Source organism: Ceratotherium simum, chromosome 33 (genome assembly GCF_057802395.1).
Source record: "Ceratotherium simum simum isolate JZ-2026a chromosome 33, ASM5780239v1, whole genome shotgun sequence".
Classification (NCBI taxonomy): domain Eukaryota; kingdom Metazoa; phylum Chordata; class Mammalia; order Perissodactyla; family Rhinocerotidae; genus Ceratotherium; species Ceratotherium simum.
This window is the reverse complement of record NC_141932.1, coordinates 20,179,303-20,204,359: the sequence shown is the minus strand read 5'-3', so window position 1 is coordinate 20,204,359 and position 25,057 is coordinate 20,179,303. Positions and strand designations below refer to the sequence as shown.

Here is a 25,057-nt window from a genome sequence, read left to right as displayed (position 1 = left end):
CAGCCATTTGTGACAACATGGATGGACATTGAGGGCATGATGCAAAGTGAAATAAGTCAGAGGGAGAAGGTCAAATACCGTATGATTTCCTTCATTAAGTAGTAGATAATAACAACAATAAACAAACACATAGGGACAGAGATTGGATTGGTGGTTACCAGAGGGGAAGGGGGGAGGGAGGAGGGTGAAAGGGATAATTCGGTACATGTGTGTGGTGATGGGTTGTAATTAGTATTTTGGTGGTAACATGCCCTCTTGCAAGTTGTCCAGAGAGCGTGCAGAAGCTCTGCCACTGCCCATCTGTGTGCCTTTGTACCTCTGGGCTGCCCTTGTGCCTGGGGCACTCTTCCTTCAAGATGCTGGTCAAGGGGGAGGCTCCTGTGACATCTTCTATGACTCCTGCCTACCCCGGGGCAGTCACTGTCCTAGGAGCTTAAGCAGCGCTTTGTGTTTATTTTGTTTAACTATATAGGATTCTATTTGTTGGAATATCTGACTCCTCGTGTTAGTAGCTTCTGGAGAGTGAGGACTTTTTTCTTTCCTGGAAAATTTCAAATACGTGGGAAGCTAAGCTAATGATATAATGAATGTTTATGGACTCATCCTGCAGCTTCAGCAGTTATTTCACAGCCAATCTTGTTCCATCTATAGTCCCCTCTCCAAACCTGGAAGTTTTTAAGCAAATCCCAGATATCAAATCATTTCATATGTAAATATTTCAGGTATATTACTAATATATCAAGGATCTTTAAAAGCATACCCACATTATCATTATCACACTAAAAATTAATATTTCCTCAATATCATAAAATATTTGCTATCCAATTTCTGCAATTATCTCATAACTTTTCCCCTTCTCTTCCCATTTTTCTTTATTCCTTTATTTCTTCATTTGTCCACTCCACCCCACCCCCTTTTTTTACAGTAGAATTGTTTGAATAAAGATCCAAATAAGGGCTTTACTTTTTAATCATCGTGTTCTCCTCAGCACCTGGCTTAGTGTTTGACATACAGTAAATCCTCAGTAAATGTGTGTTGAATGAATGAATCTTCAGCAATCTATAAAATCTCCTGGTTGGATTAGTATGGGCTTCCTGTCATTGTGGTTGGTTTCTTGCGATGGCTTTGGGTTTCCTACAACTTTAGTTAGGGATTAACTGAGATGCTAGCTACCGTCAGTGCCTGAGAACATTGTTAAAGGTTTGAGAGTAATGAGTGTGTCTGTGACTGAGACACCCACAGGCTAGAAGGACATGGGCCCTTGCTTTCTTGTCTCTGTTTTTTGTCCTTAGTCTCTGTGGTCTCACTTTGAGTTTGGACTGACCATGTTTGGCTTCTTTGCTGTTTCATCAGAACAGGACCCTGAATGAGCTCCCCGAGAGCGTGAACAGCTTTCATACGGTGCTGTGGTAGGCAGAGTTCTAAGATGGTACCCCAAGATTTACCCCTAATCCTGACTGTGAATATGATGAAATAGCGTGCCTGTGATTATGTTATCTTATGTGGCAAAGGGATTTTGCAGATGTAACTAGGGTTACTAAGCAGTTAACTTTCAGTTTAACAGAAAGAGAGATTATCTGAGTTGTGTTAATCTAATCACACAAGTCCTTTATTTTATTTATTTATTTATTTTTATTTTTATTTTTATTTTTATTTTTTTTGTGTGTGAGGAAGATCAGCCCTGAGCTAACATCCGTGCTACTCCTCCTCTTTTTGCTGGGGAAGACTGGCTCTGAGCTAACATCTATGGCCAATCCTCCCCCTTTGATGTTTTTTTTCCCCAAAGCCCCAGTAAATAGTTGTTTGTCATAGTTGCACATCCTTCTAGTTGCTGCATGTGGGACGTGGCCTCAGCATGGCCGGAGAAGCAGTGCATTGGTGCGCGCCCAGGATCCGAACTGGGCCACCAGCAGCGGAGCACGCACACTTAACTGCTAAGCCACGGGCCGGCCCATCACACAAGCCCTTTAAAAGCAGGCAGTTTTTTCCAGCTGGTGTCAGAAGGGAAATCAGAGAGATTCGATTTAAGGGATTTCTCCATTGCTGAGATGGAGGGGCCTCATGGCTAGGACCCCAGAGCATCCAGTAGTAACTGAGATCAGTCCCTAGCAGGACAATGGGGACCTTGGTCTTATAACTTCAAAGAACTGAATTCTCTGAGCTAATAAATGGGTGTTGTTTTAAGCCCCTAAATTTGTGGTAATTTGTCTTGCAAAAATAGAAAATACAGGTGCTTTGTATCTGATAGACTGCATTAGCTGCTCCTTTGTTTATTTTATTTTTAAAAATCAAGGGAAATTTAAAATACACCAAAAAGCATACACAGATCTTAAGTGTACAGTAGTTTTTTAGTAAATGTATACACCCATGTAATCACCACCTGAAAAGTGTTGTAGCACATTTCCATCAGCCCAAAAAGCTCCCTTGTGCACCTTTGTAGTTAATTCCACCCCCTATGGTGAATTCTAACACGATTAATTACTATTGCCTATTCTTGAACTTCATTTAGATGGCATCATATTGTATGTGCTCCTTTGTGTCTGGCTTCTTTCACACAGCATAACATTTTGGAGAGTAATCCATCTTGTTTTAGCAGTAGTTTGTGCCCCTTTTATTGCTTATTAGTATTCTATTGTATGGATATACCACCATCTGTTTATTCACTCACATGTTGAGGGATATTTGGGTTGTTTCCTCTTTTTGGCTGCTGTGAATGATGGTGCTACGAACATTCGTGTATAACTCTCTGTGTGGATATTTATTTTCATTTCTCTTGGGTAAATACCTAGGAGTGAGAATGCTGTGCTGTATGAGTATATGTAACTTTGTATGAAAATGCCGAACTCTTTTCCGGAGTGGTTGTGCCATTTTATATTTCCACCAGCAATGTGTAAGAATACCAGTTGTTTCCCATCGGCACAACACTTGGTACTTTAAAGTTTAGCTATTTGCCAATAGTTTCTTTTTGAGTACTTCTCTGTGCCTTGCAGAATAGATTTTTCATCTCATGCCCATCTCATGGAATGTTCTCCTAACTCCCCAGTTTTTCAGTCCTACCTGTTTTAGGTCAGTGTTTCCTAACATAAAATATATGTGAGAATCACCTGGGAGTTTTTCAAAATACACAAGCCCAAGTCTCACTCCAGATACATTGTATCAGCTTCTTCAGGGATGGTTTATAGGCTTATTACATATGTTGAAAAAGGTCTCTAGGTAATTCTGATTCATAGTCCTAGCTAAAAACCACTGCTTTTAGGGTCAAGTCCTACCTATTACAGCAGAGGTTCTCCATCCTTGCTACATGTTAACAGCATCTGGGAAGCTTTGAAAAACTACCATTGCCTGGGTTCTACTCCACATCAATTAAATCAGGATCTGTGGGTGGGGCCTGAGTATCAGTTGTTTTTAAATTTTTCCCACTCATTCTAATGTATCCCATATTTCCCATTGTATTTCTCTCTGTCTTCTCTTGTGTCATTTATCCATTTCTATTTTTGTATTATAATAATTTTTCATGTCTTATCTCCTGTCTTAGGTGTTATGTTCCCTGAGATAGGGACCCTACCTTTCTCATTTCTGTATCTTTCCTGGGGTCGAACACTGAGACTTGTAGCACAGTAGGTGCTCAATAGGATTTCATGAACACAGGAGCTGGTCATTAGGAAAAGATTATCAACCACAGGTAGGTTGTGTCCTGAGTCTCAGGTTCACACGTAAATGCTACAGGTCCTCGTCCTCCTCAGGGTCAGAGTTGTTGCTTGTGATGACATGTGTGGGTAACTCCTCTGTGAGAGAACAGGGAGAACATTGCCCTGTTTGGTGTTTGTTTTCAGGCATATCATTGGGACTAAGAACTATATGTTTATACGGGGTGGAGGGACAGGGATGGGTAGGGAGACAGATCTAATTAGAATGGAGGAAATATATTAGAGAGCAGTGGTAAAGAAATTAAGAAGTGTTAGTATAGAGGAAGAAATATGAACTTACCTGGAAGGCCAGGGTAGGCCACTGTAGATTCTTGAGTAGGAGAGTGAATCAGTTTTTAGGAAGGTAATGAGGCAGTAGTATGCAAGGAAGATTTCAGTGAAGAGACCTGACACACGATGTCAATCTGTACTTCCAGCAGCAGAGTTGTTCAGGGCCTCTGTTATTCAGGTTTATGGGAATGGAGAGAACAACACAACTGAGGGATATTAAAAAAGAATCGAGGCTTTGAGGATGTATTGAATCTGGGAAACAAAAGAGCAAGGGCTGAAGGTATTTGGATGTGAGTGTCATGAGTTCTGGGAAGGCGCATGTGTAGAGATAGAGATGTAGGAGGCATCTGCAGAGAGGTCACTGAGCTGTGGAAAGAAGGTGGTGGAGGGAGACAAGCAGGGTCTGAGTACTAAATCTGGTGTGGGGGTGCAGTGCATCGGTGGGGATGGAAGGAGGAGAGTGTCCAAGAAGGAAAAAGTTGTCTGTGGTCTTAGATGTTGTAAAAGTGAACAATGTGAGGATGGTGAAAATACCTTTGAGTTTGGCCAAGAGATAGATACTTATTTTATGCTGCTTGTAGCAGTCTTGTGTCTGGAGACGCTACGGCAGAGGGCCAGAAATGAGTGATGAGGAAGGGGAAAGACAGCACACATGTTTCAATTGCTTGGAAGTGAAGGAAGTGAGATGATAGGTTAATCCTTAGTGCAATTAATAAATGAAGTTTATTCAGGTCAGAGGAGATCTGATCCTCTGAGGGGGCAGCACAAAGGAACTGGGGACAGGAAGAGAGAAGGTGCTGGAGAGATTTCTATGTGACTGAACTGTTGGAGACGCTTGTGAGTGAAAGCTGTTTTGCTGCATCTGATTCACTGGAGCCACCTGTGTGGGAAGGGTTACTTGTCCCTAAGAAAGAGGGTGGGACATCTTTTCCTCATGAAATCGTCTTCTTTCTGAGAGGAAGACAGGCATTTTCTTTCAGGCAGGTTGGAGCTGTGTCCTGTTGGTTCTAGGTAGATCCACTTTGTTAGCAGATGTGCAAAGGAATTTACCTAATTCTCTGATCACTGGATCAAATATCTGTAGCCTTGGAAATAGGTTTACTCTGACACCCAGTTAAGCAATTTCTCTTTCTTCTGCCTGTAAAGAAGATATTGTCTAAAGTAGTATCAACTGTGAGGCAGCATGTTGTTGTCTGATGTATAATTTTTATTATAAATATAGAGTGCATTTTACAAATAATTTAGAAGTGTCCTTAGCCAGACAAAATTAAGTAACACAGAATAGCATGAATGAGGGGAAGTATATACAATCTGTTAGAAAATCCTGAAAGAGGTACCTGAGTACAGAGAACTCTTGACTAACCCTCTTTGAGGGGGCCACTCAGACACAGCATGAGAACAAGTAATCAGTATCGAATAAAACCTTTCTCTCAACAGCCCCAAGGAGATTCCATCTGTACAGAAGAAGGCAGGGTGGGAAGTACATTCGCCTCTCCTTCTCTTGCCCTTCCTTTTATCCTAAGACACATTGGGATGCATAGACCCCATGAGAGAAAACAAATTTCAGAGGCTCTTCAAGAATCCTAAGGCCCAGTTATAATATTCCCCTTGTGTCCTAAGGAGCATCAGCACCAGTGCAGCTTTCTGGGTTGTAAACAATGCCAAGGGCATGAGTGATAGTGTTCCCTTCAGGGTGCTCCCACTTCTCAAAGACCAAATGCACCTTAGCAGGGCCAGGGTTTCCCAAGAAAGTGAGTGGGGCAGACAGACAGAACATGCACAGGCAGACACATGGGATAGAACGGTGGCTGGTGATTGGTCTGAGATCCTAGAAACTGAGTTAGATCCATCTCTAGCCATGAATGAAGAAAACAGCTTCTTCTTCTTTTCTATTTGGAGCCCCTGACATGGAAGCCTTGAGGAACTCCTGGGCAAGGGGACTCAAGGGATTTTGGTGGCTTCTTTCACCTAAGGCAGACAGATTGGCTTACACAGCTAAGCTGAGTAAAAATAACCCCTCTCACATAAATAAACAGTTACAAAAATTAAAATGGCAGAACATCTCAGAGAAAAGGGAAAAAACTCAATACCCAAAATCGTGCATTCTTTAACAATTATTTAATAATCTCTGAAGGGTAGCTCTCTGACTGGTTTCCCAAAACCCAACAAATTGTTAACAGCTGACTGCTCCCTAAAGCTGTAACCCCTCCGTCTGTGGGCATTTATTTGAATAAAGCCCATAAAGTGATTAAAACGTGTGTGCATTTTTTTTTTTTTTTTACATTTTTCCATTTGGACCTTGGCAAATAGCTTTCCTAGTTGTTTCTAGTGAGTTCTCTAAAGATTGGCTTGCCAAAGGGCTCAGGTGGTATTCCGCTAAGCAGCAAGGTTCTTAGGCCCTGGTCCTACAGGTAGACACCCTGACCGTGGACAAGGGTGTAGAATTTTCCAGTTCAGAATATGTTCTATATTTGTTTTCCTGTGTCTGGTGGGTTCACCCTGAGCTTTGGAGAGACAGGAGAAGCTTTTACTTTTTCTCTGTTCTTTTCTGCCACATGCATTTTAGTGGATAAGGACCTAACCCCCAAGCTTATGGCAAATTCAAGTTAGACTCAGATATGACACGACTGGGGTGGGAAGGAATGAGTGTGTTCTGAATAGGCAAGTTTAAAACAAGTCTAGGTCGCGAGAGGGGGAGGGGCGGGAGGTTCTGGCAACTCTCTCGCAATGTCTGCTTTGCCAAATTTCAAAGATTAGGAAGGTTTGGTTTCCTACAGACTCCCGGATGTGCCTTTTCAAGTATTGACACTGAAGGGAGGGGCTGTGACCAGGCAGCCTGGAAGTGCCTCATTTGGGAGTTAAGAGGAGGGGAAGGAGTTTTCTTCCCCTTTTCCCTGAGGGTAAAGGGATCCTTCTAGTGATGGGGATGAGAAGCTTGGAGTAAGTGCGCAGTGCAGCCAGTGGAGTAGGTTGTGTTACTTCTTTTTTACTTCTGAATAAACTCTTCCTGTGGCTGATGGGGATGGGGAGGCTGAAGTTGGTTTCTTTGATTCCTGGGCATTGAAGTTCGGGAAGAATATGTAACTTCATCGACCTGAAAGGCAGGAGCAGCGGTCAGTTAAATCAGTGTCACAGATCGGGCCCTCACCTAGTCTAGTGTGATTTAGTACCACGTGCTATCACCACTTTGAAACTTTTAGCTTTGGAGAAGGGCTTTGATCACCTGTTATCTCTGCTTGCTAACACCCTGTGAATGATCATTGGAAGAGAGAGATTATGGTATTCGTAGAATGGAATACGAGAGATGATACAGCAACAGGAATGAACACACTACGTATGCATACAACAGTGTGGATGAATCTCACAAAATAAGTTTGAATGAAAGAAGCCAGACACATATAACGATGTATTGTGTCTTTCATTTATGTAAGAGCATTGTAGGCCCTGGGCCTTGCTTACTCAGCCAGAGCCCACACGCCCATTGCAACCATGTGTCCTTCTGGCTCCCTTCTGGGCAGAAGGCCCAGCTGCTGGGATTTGTAACAATCCAGGGCCTGGGCATCCTGGATCCTACCTTATCTCACTCAAAAAACATCATGTCTTAAAGGGACACAGAGCCCTTTCCCATGAGCTATTTTTCCTGGGAATGCTGGTTGTACCAGGGACAGCCCCACTTGGCAAGCATATAGCCTTTGTGTCCCCTGCTTATATAAGCAACCTCTCCCTGCCTGTGGTAGCGGGTACACATTTCTGTCCAGCTAGCCACCGCTGGACATCGCTGTAAGTAACTCCCAATAAACCTATGTGTCTCATTCACCATCTCTGGTTCTTTTTTTTTTGGTCTCTCTGCAACCTACCCCACACTGCTCACCCAGCTGGCCCTGTGGCCAGACAAGCATAAACAGGCAAACCTAATCTAGTGCATCGGAGGTCAGGATAGTGGGTACTCTTTGGAGGGAAGTAACTGGAGTGTTTTTCAGGGGAAGGATGACATGTTTTGTTTCTAGATTTGGTGCTGCTTACATGGGTATGTTTAACTTGTGAAAATTCATAGTTTGTTAAAATATACTTATGATTTAAACACTTTTCGGTATATATGTGAACACTGTGGAAAGGTTAAGATGAGAAAAATTTGATAAAATTATTATCAAGTAAAGGAAGTAAGACCTCAGACCCATTAGAATGGAAATTATCTTTTGACAGTAAGAGCAGAGTCAGAGTGAAGGTAGAGGAGGGGAAATGATTGAGGCCTTCTATGTGTTGGGCACTGTGCTGGATGCTGTACATGTGTATTTCACATAATTCCTTCAGCTTCTCTTTGAAGTAGGCAGCATGCCAATTTACAGATGACAAAGCTGAGGATCAAGAAGGGTAAGCTACTTGTCCAAGGTCACAGAGCTACTAAGAGTCTCAGCCAGGATTCAAACATAGGATGGGGATAATTCCAAAGTTCACATACTTGCAATGAGGTAGACTCACGGGAGTTGTTACCAACACTTCCTTGTTTGCTGCTGCATTGAGGAACTTAGACCCAAACCTGGTCTCGCATTGATGTCTTCAAGAATAACCCCTTCTACACAGAGATATGTCCATGAGAAAGTGAACCAGTGACACTGGCTGTGCTTACCTTGTTAGGGGAGTTGTCAGAGTGGCCTGACCTGGGGAAGCAAAAGAAGAGTTACCGACCCATGAATATGCAAAAGCTGACTTATGGCCTTAGAATGATGGTGCTCCTAAGCTGTTGTGATTTCTAGCTGAAGGAGGTGGCAGGTGGTGAGAGGGTGGAGTGGGGAGATGGCCCATGATCACTTAAGGAATTGGCTATCCAGAGTGTGTGGTCCAGACCCAGGACATTAGCACAAGAGGAGGGGCAGGAGTAGAGCCACAGGAGGCCTCCATCTACTTCTGAAGATTTTTTCCAGGACCCAAGGCTTTGATTTTTTCCCTGATGTGTTTCTAAATAATAGGCTTCAGTGGCCCGGCAGGGCATTGAGGCTCACAGCACCCAGAGCACCACAAGACAGGGAATGTCTCACCAAAGGAGAATGCCCACATCCATAAAGCAGCAGCGGGGGGAAGGAGGAGGATGAGGAAATGGCTCTTGGAAACATGTCCATCTTACTCAGACCTGCCTGGATTAGGCAGAGTAAGCATCTCTCCCAGGGCTGTGTCCCAGGGGAATCTTTGTGGCTAGGAAGGGTGTGAGGACCTATGTCAACTTAAGGTTGGGAAGTGGAGATCCTCTCTAAAAATTCAGAAGGTAGGGAATGGCTGGGAATCCAGGATTCCCTGCTAGGGCAGGGCACGTGGTGGAACACACCAGCTCTCACTACGTGAGTGACTTTACTTACTGTGGTTGGAGGCTGAGGGTTTGTGATCTGTGAGATCACACTGGTCACTTGCCCTAAATGAATATCAGACACTGTGACTGCTATTCCAGAGCATAGGATCTTTGCTCCTTGAATGAGGAGGACATTGTCAGCAGATAATTCCTCGGTACCCTTCAATGTTCATTTATACCATAGTGGGTACTGCCTTTCCTCTGAGGGCCTCCTTCCTCAGTCTACCCGTGATTCCTTCTAGTCTTTACTCCTTCCTGTTTGCTGGATGTTTACATTTAGGTCCATTCTTTATCAACTGCTTCTGAGCCTACTTCTACCCTGACGCCTTTCCCCTTTAGTAGGTAGATGCTGTTTTTTTCTCACTTTATTTCTTGCCCAAGAGGCATCTGTTTGTTTCCACTTTTTCTTAGGTTCTCTTCCTGTCTTAGCCCTCCCTCCTGCTCCTATGGTAGACAGAGCACACAACTCACTTTCTCTTGCCCCTCCTTTCATTTCCTCACTTGTTTTCCTTCTTGGACCTTGGCTTCCCTGACTGGAGGGCAGAGGAACATAATCTATCTGCCCCATCTAAACCTGATGGGGATGGGAATAACCATGTCCAAGAGACAGCAGGGTACAGGAGGCAGGAAGACCAGGGAAGAAGAGACCTGCAGGAATTAGTGCTGAGAAGCAGGAGTTTAGGAAGGAAGAGGAGCACATCCAGGCCCAGAGACAGAGTTGAAGGCTCCTTCCCTCTCCCAAGCATGGTGGTTAGCCTTGGAGAAAGCGGAAAATGAGGAAAGGCCATCATACCCTTCAGTCTTTCTGATATACAGAAAGTACACCGGGGCTGCTATCAGAGCTATACCGACCAGCACTCCAATCACGATGCAGGCAATAACCCCTGCTGAGAGGCCAGAACTTCCTTGTGTTGGAACATCTGTCATGGAAAGAAAAGAGAATGAGTGTAGGTGACATTATTTTACAGTGGAGGTGCCCTGGTAAACAACTCTCAACATGGAATAGTCTCTGCTTGTTCCTTCAAGGAATAAATTTTCTGTGGGAAGGTTGCTGTGGGGTGATTAGCTGACTATGTCCTTGTAAATTTTTTCCTCTCACTGTATTTCTTTCTAAGTTGGTGGTCAGACTTGCCTCAATTGCATCCCGGCCTTTCTGTACTCAGATGTTTATGAAGGCTCTGGAAATGTGAGAAAGGCTGATGGGTCTTTTTGTATGTTATAACTTCCCACATTTTCATGGTTGCATCTTTTTCTATGTACCAGGTGCGGCAGCCGTGAAGATGTGCCTCTCAGGTCTTTTGTGGTGGGAATTAATTGACAGAAGGCCTGGGCTAATGCAGTCTGAATGCACCATCTCCATTCACCTTCACTGTTCACTGCAGAGAGACCACGCTTCCCACAGGTTCCCCCCAGGGATATAAAAGCAATCTCAATTCCGCAAGAAATTATTTTCCTCTGAGGAGTGACTTTAGCTCAAGGACACCCTGTCAGCCTTGTAGACACTCTCTTAGAACTGCACTGCAACCTAAAGCTTTCTCTCTTCTCTTTCTCCTTCACAGGGATCAGATCTGCATCATGGTCTGAAAAATCTCCCAGGCTCCTCCTACTCCTGCCCCACTTTCCTTTACAAGCGTTTCCCCAACAAATGTTTTGTATGTCTAATCCCGTGTTGGCTGCATCTTGGGATGAAATCTAACATACCACACGTGAAACTTTGCACTCAACTGCTTTGTTTCTCTCATATGTTTAGTCAGTAACCATGTCCCAGTGGGTTTTTTGTGTTATACCTCCCCTCCTCTCCAATATATATTACATTTTGCATCTGTTTCTTCTTTTCTATTTCTGTTGCCCTCACATGTCAATTCAAGACTGATGATTAATGCTAATGTTAGCAATTATTATGAGGTTCTTACTATGTGCCAGGCTCTGTGCTATATACTCTACATATATCTCATTTGATTCATATAATAACACTGTCAGATAGACATAATCTTCATCTTACAGATGAAAAAATTGAGACTTACAGTGGTGAGAGAACTTACCCGAAGTCATATTTCTAGTAAAAGGTGGATATAGAGTCAGGTAGTCCTTGACTCTAGGACTGCATGATTTCACAGAGGCTAAAGATAATAGCAGTAATAATAGCAGCTAATGCTTATGGAACATGTCCTTTGTGTGTAGCACTTTGCTAAAGGTTTAATTGAATATTACATTAAATCTTTAGAACAATGCCAGGAAGCAGATACAGTTGTTGCTCAGCATCCATGGGGCATTGTTTCCAGGAGCCCCCCGCAGATACCAAAATCCACAGATGCTCGTGTCCCTTATGTAAAATAGTGTAGTATTTGCATATAACCTATGCACATCCTCCTGTATACTTTAAATCATCTCTAGATTAATTATAATACCTAATACAATGTAAATATTATATAAATGGCTCTTATACCATATTGTTTAAGGAATAATGACAAGAAAAAATGTCTGCATATATTCAACATAGACACAACCACAGTAGGCCTTTCAATCTGCTCTTAGTTGAACCCATGGATGCGGAACCTGTGGATACTGAGTGCCAACTTATTCTTTTTCTTTTTAATTGTGGTAACACTGGTTTATAGCATTATATAAATTTCAGGTGTACATCATTATATTTCAGCTTCTGTGTAGATTACATCATGTTCACCACCCAAACACTAATTACAATCCATCACTACACTCATGTGCCTAATTATCCCTTTTGCCCTCCTCCCACCCCCCTTCTCCTCTGGTAACCACCAATCCAGTCTCTGTCTCTGTGTGATTGTTTGTTGTTATTTTTATCTTCTACTTATGAGTGAGATCATATGGTATTTAACTTTCTCCCTCTGATTTATTTCACCCAGCATAATACTCTGAGGTGCATCTGTGTTGTCACAAAGGGCTGGATTTCATCGTTTCTTATGGCTGAAAGTATTCCATTGTATGTGTATATATATGTACACCACATCTTCTTCATCCATTCATCCCTTGATGGGCACTTAGGTTGCTTCCAAGTCTTGGCTACTGTGAATAATGCTGCAGTGAACATAGGGGAGCATGTATCTTCTTGCATTTATGTTTTCATGTTCTTCGGATAAATACCCAGCAGTGGAATAGCAGGATCGTATAGAAGTTCTATTCTTAATTTTTTGAGGTATCCATACCGTTTTCCATAGTGGCTGCACCAGTTTACGCTCCCACCAGCAGTGTATGAGAGTTCCCTTCTCTCCACAACCTGTACAAAGCTTTTGTTGTTGTAGCCTGTCTTGTTAATTATAGCCATTCTGACGGGTGTGAGGTGATATCTCACTGCAGATTTTTTTTTGTGTGTGTGAGGAAGATCAGCCCTGAGCTAACATCCATGCTAATCCCCCTCTTTTTGCTGAGGTGAACCGGCTCTGAGCTAACATCTATTGCCAATCCTCCTCCCTTTTTTTCCCCAAAGCCCCAGTAGATAGTTGCATGTCATAGGTGCACATCCTTCTACTTGCTGTATGTGGGACGCGGCCTCAGCATGGCCAGAGAAGCGGTGCATCAGTGCGTGCCCAGGATCCGAACCCAGGCAGCCAGTAGTGGAGCTCGTGCACTTAACCACTAAACCATGGGCCCGGCCCCTCACTGTAGTTTTGATTTGCATTTCCCTGATAGTTAATGATGTTGAACATCTTTTCATGTGCCCATTGGCCATCTCTATATCTTCTTTGGAAAAATGTCTGTTCAGGTCTTTTGCCCATTTTTTAATTGGGTTGTTAGTTTTTTTGTTGTTGAGATGTATGAATTCTTTATCTATTTTGGATATTAACACCTTATCAGATATATGGTTTGCAAATATCTTCTCCCAATTGTTAGGTTGTCTTTTCATTTTGTTGATGGTTTCCTTTGCTGTGCAGAAGATTTTTAGTTTGATGTTGTCTCATTTGTTTATTTTTTCTGTTGTTTCCCTTGCCCGGTCAGACATGGTACTTGAAAATATGCTTCCAAGACTTATGTCAAAGAGCATACTGCCTATGTTTTCCTCTAGAAGTTTCATGGTTTCAGGTCTTACATTCAAGTCTTTAATCCATTTTGAGTTAATTTTTGTGTATGGTGTAAGATAATGGTCTTCTTTCATTTTTTTTTTTTTTTTTACAAGTGGCTGGCCGGTTTCCACAACAACATTTATTGAACAGACTTTCCTTTCTTCATTGTATGTTCTTGGCTCCCTTGTTGAAAATTAGCTGTCCATAGATGTGTGGGTTTATTTCTGGGTTCTTGATCTGTTCCATTGGTCTGTGTGTCTGTTTTTGTGCCAGTAGCATGCTGTTCAGGTTACTATGGCTTTGTAGTATATCTTGAAATCAGGGAGTGTGATACCTCCAGCTTCGTTCTTGTTTCTCAGAATTCCTTTGGATATTTGGGGTCTTTTGTTGTTCCATATAAATTTTAGGATTCTTTGTTCTATTTCTGTGAAACTTTGATAAAGATTACATTGAATCTATAGATTGCTTTAGGAAGTATGGACATTTTGACTATGTTAATTCTTCCAATCCAAGAGCATGAACATCTTTTCATTTCTTTGTGTCTTCTTCAATTTCGTTTGACAACATTTTATAATTTTCAGTGTGCAGGTCTTTCACCTCTTTGGTTAAGTTTACTCCTAAGTGTTTTATTCTTTTCATTGCAATTGTAAATGGGATTGTATTCTTAATTTCTCTTTCTGCTGCTTTGTTGTTAGTGTATAGAAATGCAACTGAATTTTGTATGTGGATTTTGTATCTTGCAACTTTACCATATTCATTTATTATTTCTAAAAGTTTTTTGGTAGATTCTTTAGGGTTTTCTATATTTAAAATCATGCCATCTGCGAATAGAGACAGTTTCGCTTCTTCCTTTCCAATTTGGATCCCTTTTATTTCTTTTTCTTACCCAATTGCTCTGGCTAGGACTTTCAATACTCTGTTAAATAGGAGTGGCAAAAGTGGGCATCCTTGTCTGGTTCGTGTTCTTAGGGAGATAGCTTTCAGTTTTTCACCATTGAGAATTATATTAGCTGTGGGTTTGTCATATAGAGTATGATCTTTTTAATGTATTGTATTTGATTTGCTAGCATTTTGTTGAGGATATTTTCATCGATGTTCATCAGTGATGTTGGCCTATAATTTTCTTTTTTGTATTGTCCTTGTCTGGTCATGGTATCAGGGTAATGTTGACTTCATAGAATGAGTTAGGAAGCTTTGCCTCCTCTTCAATGTTTTGGAAGAATTTGAGAAGGATAGATATTAAGTCTTCTTTGAAGGTTTGTTAGAATTCACCAGGGAAGCCATCTGGGCCTGGGCTTTTACTTTTTAGGGAGGTTTTGGGTTACTGTTTCAATCTCCTTACCAGTGATTGGTCTATTCAAATTCTCTATTTCTTCTTGATCCAGTTTTAGAAGGTTGTATGATTCTAAGAATTTATCCATTTCTTCTAGATTATCCAATTTGTTGGTGTATAGTTTTTCATAGTATCCCTTTCTAATCTTTTGTATTTCTGAGGTGTCCATTGTAATTTCTCCTCTTTCATTTCTGATTTTATTTATTTGAGCTTTCTCTCTTTTTCTCTTGGTGAATCTAGCCAAAGGTTTGTCAATTTTGTTTACCTTTTCAAATAACCAGGTCTTGGTTTCATTGATTTTTTCTATTTTTTTTTTTTTTTAGTCTCTATTTGATTTATTTCTGCTCTGATTTTTATTATTTCCCTCCTTCTACTGATTTTGGGCTATGTTTGTTCTTCTTTTTCCAATTCCTTTAGGTGCACTGATAGATTGTTAATTTGAGATTTTTCTTGTTTGTTGAGGTAGGCCTGTATTGCTGTAAACTTCCCTCTTAGAACCGCTTTTGCTGTATCCCATAAATTCTGGCATTCCATGTTTTCATTTTTATTTGTCTCTAGGTATTTTTTGATCTCTTTCCTTTGATTTCTTCACTCACTCAATCGTTGTTCAGTATCATTTTGTTTAATCTCCACATATTTGTGGCTTTTCTGGTTTTCTTCCTGTAGTTGTTTTCTAGTTTCATACTGTTGTGGTCAGAAAAGACGCTTGGTTTTATTTCAATCCTCCTAAATTTATTGAGACTTATTGTGTGGCCTAAAATGTGATCAATCCTGAATAATGTTCCATGTGCATTTGAATAGAATGTGTATTCTCTTGTTTTGGGATGGAATGTTCTGTATATATCTACTAAGTCCAGCTGGTCTAGTGTGTCATTTAAGGACAATGTTTCTTTACTGAGCTTCTGTTTGGATGATGTATCCATTGGTGTAAGTGGAGTGTTAAAGTCCCCTACTACTATTGTGTTACTCTCTATTTCTCCTTTTATGTCTGTTAATAATTGCTTTATATATTTAGGTGCTCCTATGTTAGGTGCATAGATATTTACAAGTGTTATATCCTCTTGTCAGATTGTTCCCTTGATCATTATGTAGTGCCCTCTTTATCTCTTGTTACAGTTTTTAAAGTCTATTTTGTCTGATATAAGTATTGCTACCCCAGGTTTCTTTTCATTGTCATTTGCATGGAGTATCTTTTTCCATCCCTTTGCTTTCAGTTTGTGAGTGTCTTTATGTCTGAAGTGTGTCTCCCATACGAAGCATATATATGGGTCCTATTTTTCTTTCCAATCAGCCACCCTATGACTTTTGATTGAAGAAGTTAGTCCACTGACACTTAAAGTAGTTATTGATAAGTATGTACTTATTGCCATTTTGTTACTTTTTTTCTGGGTGTTTTAGTAGTTCTTCCCTGTTCCTTTCTTCTTCTCTTGCTCTCTTCCCTTGTGGTTTGATGGCTTTATTTAGTATTATGTTTAGGTCCCTTTCTCTTAATTTTTTGTGTATTTATTATAGGTTTTTGGTTTGTGACTACCATGAGGTTCATATATAATAACCTACTATATAGCAATCTATATTAAGTTGATGGTCTCTTTAGTTTGACCTCTTTCTAAAAGCTCTCCTCTTCTACTCCCCTCCTCTCACATTTTATGTTTTTGATAACACATCTAACCTCTTTTTTGTGTGTTTGTATCTGTTACCCTCTTATCATGGAAATAGATAATTTTTTCCTATTTGTGGTCTTGTCTTTTCCCCTTAAATAAGTCCCTTTAACATTTCTTGTAGGACTGGTTTCTTGGTGATAAACTTTAATTTTTGCTTGTCTGGGAAACTATTGTGCCTTCCATTTTGAATGATAACCTTACCAGGTAGAGTATTCTCGGCTGTAGGTTTTTTCCTTTTAGCACTTTAAATATATCGTGCCACGCTCTTCTAGCCTGTAAGGTTTCTGCTGAGAAGTCAGCTGATAGCCTTATGGGGTTTCCTTTGTATGTGACTTTTTGCCTTTCTTTTGTAGCTTTTAGGATTCTCTCTTTATCTTTAATTCTGGACATTTTAATTATGGTGTGTCTTGGTGTGAGCCTCTTTGGGTTTATCTTATTTGGTGCTCTCTGTGCTTCTTGTACCTGGATGTCTGTTTCCTTCCTTAGGTTAGGAAATTTTACAGCTATTATTTCTTCAAATACATTCTCTGCCCTTTTGTCTCTTTCTTCTCTTTCTGGGACACCTATTACATGGACATTAGTTCTCTTGGTATTGTCCCAGAGACCCCTTAGACTGTCTTCATTCTTTTTAATTGATTTTTCTTTTATCTGTTCAGCTTGAGTGATTTCCTCTAGTCTTTAGTCCAGCTCACTGATCCATTCTTCTGCATCCTCAACTCTGCTTTTGAGCTCCTCTAGTGAAATGTTCATTTCCAGTATGGTATTCTTCATTTCTGATTGGTTCTTTTTTACATTTTTCATTTCTTTGTTGAAGTTCTCACTGAGTTCATCCATTCTTCTCCCAAGATCAGGCAGCATCCTTATGACTCTTTGTGTGAACTCTATGTCAGGCAGCTTGCTCATTTCTGTTTCATTTAGTTCTTTTTCTGGAGTTTTGTCCTGTTCCCTTACTTGGAACTTATTCCTTTTCCTCCTCAGTTTGCCTCTTTCTCTGTGCTTGTATCTATATATTAGGTAGGTCAGCTTTATCTCTTGATCTTGGAGATGTGAACTTATGTAAGAGATGTCTTATGAGGCCCAGCAATGTGCTTCCATCTTGTCACCAGTTCCAAATGTTCCAGGAGTGAACCCCATGTGGGCTATATATGTCCTTCTGTTGTGGCAGGGTTGCTCTTTCTGTGGATGCCCAGGGAGGCTGAACTGTCGCCCTGGCCAGCTTGACGTAATGCCCACCGAATGTGACTGTTATGCACCCTTCAGTCTCTTTATTGGGTGTGGGGAGCCCCAGCACAGTTGGCTGCAAAGTCGAATAGCACATTCCAGTGGCAATTTTTCTGTTAAGTGAGTAGGCTCCCAGCATGGCTGGATGTTAGGCTCAGGGGCTTACAACTGTTGTAGGCCTCTGGCCTATAAAACTCTTGTCAGCTCTCTGAGGATTGCAGCTGGGTGTTGCTGGCCCCAGGTTGGGGAGCGCCCAGTTGTTTCAGGCTTTGGAAGGTGAGGCCAATCCCCTATGTGGCTGTTTGAGAAGCACAAGTCTTCTGCAGCTGTAAAGCCCCACCAACCACAGAGCCACACACACTGTCAACACAGTCCTGTCACACGCGCACACTTTGACCCCCTGAAGTGGACCCGTTTGTCCCACAGCAGATGCCCCATATACTCCCCCAATGCTCCACACACTCCAACTGCTCCTGACACATGCCCTGTCCCACAGAGGTGGACCCACTTGCCTGGCTGCAGAGAATCCAGGCACCTAGTCTATGCAGGCCCCCAAGTTGCGTGAGGGCTTGTTGTTGGGTGGGGCCAGTCCCTAGGGCAAGCCGCTTGCCCTGGCTGAGCTGGATTAAATCAGCACTCTACTGGGTGGAGCAGACCCTGGGAGGAGAGATGGGGGGAGAATTCCAATGGTGTCTGCCAGTGACTGTGTCAACACACCTGTAACAACAATGGCTGCCGCCAATGTCTCAGTCCCTGGAGAGGTCTCACTTCCCACCAAGATGCACCCAGAGCCTATCAGGTGAGTCTCTTTTCACCAAAGGACGGTGCATCTTTCTTTCTGGTGATTTTAGGTTGCTTTCTGAGATGGGCGAATTTGTGCTTAGGCCCTTTAAGAGCTGGCTTGTTTTTATTTTCTTATGTCTGATAGCTTTTCTGGGGATATTCCCCCTTGTTTTTAGTAGCCAGCAAGGCCAGATATTATGACACTTATCTTGGTTGTGCTGGGTCCAAAAAATGCTTATAGCAGCAACAGTCCCCACTCAGGTCCCCCACTCCTCCAGGGAAGGCTATGTACATTTGGATTGCTCCCTGGTGGCCTTGAGGCACTGTGGTTTGGGAAGGATGCTTTTTTTCTCTACAGAAGGGAATTTCTGTCTCTTCCACCTCAGTCAGGACTGTTGCGTGTTGCATGGGTTCCTCTTATCAAGTTTTCAGTTCTCTTTCAGGGGTAATTGTTCCAAGATTAGTTGTAAGTCTGTTGTGTCCATGGGAGGAGGTGAATTCAGATTTTTCATATGCCGCCAACTTGACACCAATCCCCCAACTGTATTTTTATTGCAATTTTCAGTTGACTTCTGAGGCTCAGAGAAGTTAAGAATCTTGTACAAGAAATTTATAATTGTAAATACTTACATTAAAAAAGAAGCAAGATCTCAAATCAACAACCTAACTTTACAACTTAAGGAATTAGAAAAGAAGAACAAACTAAACCTGAAACTTGCAGAAGGAAGGAAATTACAAAGATTAGAGTGGAGATCAATAAAGTAGAGCACAGAAAAACAATAAAATCAGAAGTTTATTTTTCAAAAAAGATTAACAAAATTGACAAATCTTTAACTAGATTGACTAAGATAAAAAGAGAGAAGATTCAAATTACTAAAATCAGGAATGAAGGTGGGAACAATGCTACCAATTCTACAGAAATAATAAGAATTTTAAGAATGCTATGAATAATTGTATGCCAACAAGTTGGATAACTTAGATAAATTGACAAATTTGTAGAAACATAAAACCTACCAAGATGGAATCATAAACTAATAGAAAATATGAATAGCCCTATAATTAGTAAGGAGATTGAATCAAAAAAAATCATTTGAAAAAACTCAACATTCTTTCATGACAAAATTACTCAAACTAGGAATGGAAGGAAACTACCTCGACAGAATACAAGCTGTATATAAAAAAATGCACAGCTAACATACACAATGGTGAAAGACTTTAAGTTTTTGCTCTAAGATCAGGAATGAAACAAGGATGCCTGCTTTTGCCACTTCTATTCAAAATAGTATCGGAAGTCCTAGCCAACAAGTAGGCAAGAAAAAGAAATAAAAGACATCTAAATTGGAAATGAAGAAGTAAAATGATCTCTGTTTTCAGATTATATGATCTTATATGTAGAAAACCCTAAAGATCTCACAAAATCTGTTAGAACTAATAAATTCAGCAAAGCAGCAGTATACTAAATCAACATGTAAAAATCAGTTGTGTTTCTATACATGACCAATGAACAATTCAAAAAGGAAATTAAGAAAATTTTATTTACAATAGTATCAAAAAGAATGAAATACTTAAGAATTAACTTAACCATGGAGGTTAAAGACTTATACACCGAAAAACTACAAAAACACTGCTGAAAGCAATTCAAGAAGATGTAAATAAATGGAAGGGCATTCCATTTCATGGATTGGAAGACTTAATACTGTTAAGATGACAATACTACCCCAAGTGATCTGAACATTCAATGCAATCCCTATCAAAATCCCAATGACCTTTTTTTTTGCAGAAATAACAAATCCACCATAAAATTCATGTGGAATTTCAGGACGCCATGAATAGCCAAAACAATCTGGAAAAAGAACTAGTTGGAAGACTCACACTTCCTGATTTCAAAAATTACTAAAAAGCTACAGTAATCAAAACAGTGTGGTACTAACATAAAGACAGGCATATAGACCAATGGAATAGACAGCCCAGAAATAAACCCTCACATATATGTTCAGATGATTTTTGACAAGGATACAAAGACCATTCAATGGGGAAAGAACAGTCTTTTCAACAAATGGTATTGGGAAAGCTGTATATCCATGCAAAAGAATGAAGTTGAATGGTTACCTAGCACCATAAACAAGAAATTAACTCACAATGTATCAAAGACCTAAATGTGAGAGCTAAAACTATGAAACTTTTAGAAGAAAACCTTAGTACAAGCTTCATGACATTCAGTTTGGCGATGATTTCTTGAAAAGGAAGCCAAAAGCACAGGCAACAAAGAAAAAATAGATAAATTGGACTTCATCAAAATTAAAAACTTTTGTGCTACAAAGGACACTATCAACAAAGTGAAAAGTTAACCCACAGAATGGGAGAAATAATTTTCAAATTATATGTCTTATAAGGGATTAATATCCAGAATATATAAAGAACTATTACACATCAACAATACAACAAAAAACAGCCCAATTTAAAAATGGTCAGAGGAACTGAAAAGACACTTCTCCAAAGAGAAACAAATGACCAATAACCACATGAAAAGATTCTCAATGTCACTAATCATAAAGGAAATCAAATCAAAACCACAATGAAATACCACCTCACACCCACTAGGATGGCTACTATAAAAAAACAAACAGAAAACAACAAACATTGGCAAGAATGTGGAAAAATTGGAACTTTTATGCATTGCTGGTGGGAATGTAAAATGGTGCAGACACTTTGGAAAATTGTATGGCAGTTCATCAAAAAATTGTACAAGGAGTTATCATTTGATCAGGCAATTCCATTTCTGGGTATACACGCAAAAGAACTGAAAGCAAGGATTTGAACAGATATTTGTACACCCACAGTCATAACAGCATTATTCACAATAGTCAAAAGATGGAAACAACTCAGAAGTTCATCAACTGATGATTGATAATTAAAATGTGATATACATATACAAGGGGATATATTTCAGCCTTAAAAAGGAATGAAGTTCTGATATATGCTACAACATGGATGGAACATATTGAAGACATTATGCTAAGTGAAATAAATCAGACACAAAAGGACAAATATCATCTGATTCCACTTATACAAAGTACCTAGAATTGTCAAATTTATAGAGAAATAAGGTAGAATGATGGTTGCCAGAGATTAGGGTGGGAAAGTAGGGAGTTATTGTTTAATGGGTACAGAGTTTTAGTACAGTAAGAGGAAAAAGTTCTGGATGGATACTGGTAATGTTTGCAGAACAATATGAATGTACTTAATGCCACCGAACTGGACACTTAAAAATGGTTAAAATGGTAAATCTTGTATATATTTTACCACATTAAAAAACGGTACATCAAAAAAAAAAAAAAAGAATCTTGTGCAAGGTCACACAGTAAATGCCAGAAACAGGATAAGAAACCTAATATATTTGGTTCAGAGACTGAGCTCTTAACCATTTTGCCATTTGTTTACTGTAATTGTCCCTTGGTTGATATTCTGCCCTCTGTGACTTCTATCCATTTTGCACAACAGTGGTAGAGTCATCCTCCCAGGAAGATGTAGGATGGAGCAAATGGTCACTTAAATTCCACATCCAGGCTGAGGAGGTCACTTCTGCTGGAACTGACCAGGTTGGAGACCTCACACTGATAATCCCCTGCATCCTCCCTCCTGACGGGGTCTATGGTGAGGGTGCTGTTGTCCTGGGACAGCTTCATCCTCTCTGTGAGCCATAGACTCTGGTTATTGAAGAACCAGATCTCCACTGGATGGAGATCCTGGTATCATTTGTGAGGCTTGTCAGGCCCATGGTGTCCTTATTTTCTGTGACTGTGGTGTTGCTGGCTTGGATGGAGGGCTGTGCCACTGGATCTGTGGAGAAACAGTGGAGGGGACTGACTGAGAGTGGGTCTGGGGCCATAGTCCTTCCACAGACATCTCAGCCACTCAAGGGCCCCAGTGAACTCTGTAAAAGTGACACAGAAGATGGCCCTGATTCTGTGAACAGGGTTGTGTGTCTTTATTCAGGTGACAATCTGTAAAGAGAGGGCTGCACTTCCTCTATGACTCCCAGATCACCCAGGATGTCCCCTGACCAGTTCGCCTGGACATCTCTGTAGTATCAGCACCAGGAAACTCTTCTCAGGCCGCATGTCCAGCATTTCATCATCAAGTGGAGTTTCTCTCTCATGGACTTTCATTGACTTTTTTCTAAAACTTTCTTTTACTTTAAAAAGATCAGATGCTATTCCCTATATACACCTCCATGTATGTTGCGGAAGGCAGGCTTGCCAGCTCTGTCCATCTCTGCGGCTGACGGAACTTTATACAGTAGAGACGGCATTTACTTCTTGTTAAATGAGGATGACCCCACACAGTCTTCATAACCTTAGGCACTGAAAAGTTTTCAATCTAAAGGATTTCTCACTCTGAAGAGGCATTTTACCTCCAGGTCTCTGGATTGAATATCATGGTAAAGGAAATCTTTAGAGAAGTGTTTACAGATTGTCATGCTGCAGGGCCATGAAGTGGGGCAGGTCTGCCCAGGTGTTCCATGGTGACTGGCATGAGACAGTGACTCCGCAAAGGGTAGAGCAGAGTTAAGACTAGAAATGATCCAGAAAAGAGTGAGGGGGATAGGCGGGGGCTGACTGGCTTTGGCAGCAGAACCATGTGCTCTGCCCTTGGTCTTTAAAGTCTCTTCCCTCACTGCAGAGGACAGTGAGGACCATGTTGACCTCTCCTGAAATATAAGTGGATGTTTTCAAATGCAGAAAGGGTAACCAGTGAAAAGGAGGGAAATCTAGCCTTCATGGATCATTTGTAAACATAATTATGAGACAGAAATCTGAGGAGAAGTTAAATTATTGCTATATTGAAAATTAGTATTAACGCCCCAAAGATCTAAGACCAGTTTCTGGAGGAATATCTCTAGAAAGCACTAAAGGTCATAGATTAAGTTCTGCAGTGCAACCAGGATCACATTATGATCAAAGGCAGATGCTAAATTGGGTTTGAAATCAGTGACTCCTTGCGGGGAGAGAGACCTGTGAGTCCTGTTAAGGGGACAGATGATCAGGGGGCAAGTCTCACATGTCTCTGTCATATAAAGGGAGGAATGCTACCAAATTAGTCAGAATGTTATGTGTTATGTTGGTAAATTTAGGAAAAACGTCTCTGTCACCAATTTATATGGACAGTCAGGTAAAATGGGAAGAAGGTCTAACACTTCCATGTCGCTTTCTTTTGACTTCAGGAAACACAAATTTGATCAAATTTGTCCAAACCAGGCAGTGTCTAAGTGAAAAGATCTCACCATCTGAGAGCATCCTACCCTATGGTAAAAGACCTACGTGTGTGAAATAGACAATATACCAGTCAGATGGTGCAGAGTGTGACCAGTGTCACCTTGGGAAGGTCTCAGGAACCACTGGAGGAACGGAAGCCTCACCAGGATGAGGATGTGAGTCAGGAGTCAAAAGGGTGGAATAAGCCTGTGAGTTTTCGCGGACTGCAGACCTGTCCTTCTGCCTTTGACTTGCTAGTTGAGTCATGTAGAGAGTAGATCGAGGGGTCACACATCCTTGTCATGTGGCATGTTCCACCTGTTGGCATCATGTAAGGAAAGATCCCTGGGTGGGGCACAGCCGAAGCTCATTCTTCTGGTGACCTGGGAAATCTGGCTCATGCGGGAGGCTCAAGGGGCTGCTGTTCCCACTGATTTCTGCGTCGTTTACTATTGCCCAGGAGGGTGGGCCTGACCACAGCTGTTAACAAGTGAATCAAGAGAAGGGTTGAGGGTGGAGTGAGCTGTGCAGAGTAGCGGCAGTCCCAGGTGGAATGAAGGAGTAGGAAGCCATGGAAGAAGCAGTGAGAGCCAGTAACATCCTAGGCTGTGAGCAGTGGGGGTTACAAGTGACTTCAAAGACCCCAGAGATCAAGAGCCCATGCTTGCCCCAGAGGGAGGACCAGTGCAGCCCTGAGAATCCTCCCATGCTGAGCAGCCCCACAGTCAACATGAGACTCTCCTCTCAGAGTTGCCTTAGGGGCTGGTAGTCAGAGGGATGGAACATGAGTCTCAGCCCCTGGAGAGACTGGCAACAGATGTGGCCATAACCTCCCAGGATTCTGAATCCAGGTTCCTGTCTGGGAGGAGATTACGGATCATTCATTCATTCGTTCACCAATCATTCCTTCCCTCCTTCATGAAAGAGCAATTGAGTTGTTGGGCCCTGTGCTGGTTGCAGGTGTAGAGTGGGGAGTGAGAAAGCAAAGTCCTTTCTTTATACTCCAGTGGGAGTGGTCCCAACACATCAGGAAACAGATAAGTGATTTCAAGTCCAGTCCAGGGAGGTGTGGATCAGCCACCTGAGGGGGAGGCCTGAACATTCCTGGCACTGACTCTGATTGTTGATGAAAGTAATTTAGTTCTTGAATAAAAACATATTAATTGGCCATTTGCTCTCAATCCCCAAACCAGAAAATCTACCTTGAGCTGTGGATCCCTAAGAGGAAAGGATCTGATCCAGTGGCTGGTCTTGGGGTCCATAGATGCTGAAAAGGGCCCCTTGAGTGGTGGAGAGATTAAGGCTGTGGCTTCACTAAGATCTTGCCATGACTCTGATATGCCACTCATAGTCTGTGTGACCCTGATTCAATCACTGTATCTCCCCGTGCCTTAATTTCCCCTGAATAAAATCAGGTAAATGGTCTCTAGTCTCTGGATTATCATGTTA

General features: G+C 41.4%; 1 protein-coding gene across 1 annotated transcript in view; it reads right to left on the bottom strand.

Annotated features, from left to right (window-relative positions):
* Nucleotides 1–5,067: 5,067 nt before the first annotated feature.
* LOC101395727 (cell adhesion molecule CEACAM3-like) overlaps nt 5,068–25,057 on the bottom strand; it is a 33,363-nt gene continuing 13,373 nt past the window's right edge. Inside the window, exons 3-5 of the mRNA XM_087421701.1 lie at nt 10,112–10,238; nt 8,605–8,635; nt 5,068–7,071 (exon numbers count right to left, since the gene is read on the bottom strand). Coding sequence (XP_087277827.1) covers nt 6,964–7,071; nt 8,605–8,635; nt 10,112–10,238 — 266 coding nt within the window. The 3' untranslated portion in view covers nt 5,068–6,963. The remainder of the gene's footprint in view (nt 7,072–8,604; nt 8,636–10,111; nt 10,239–25,057) is intronic.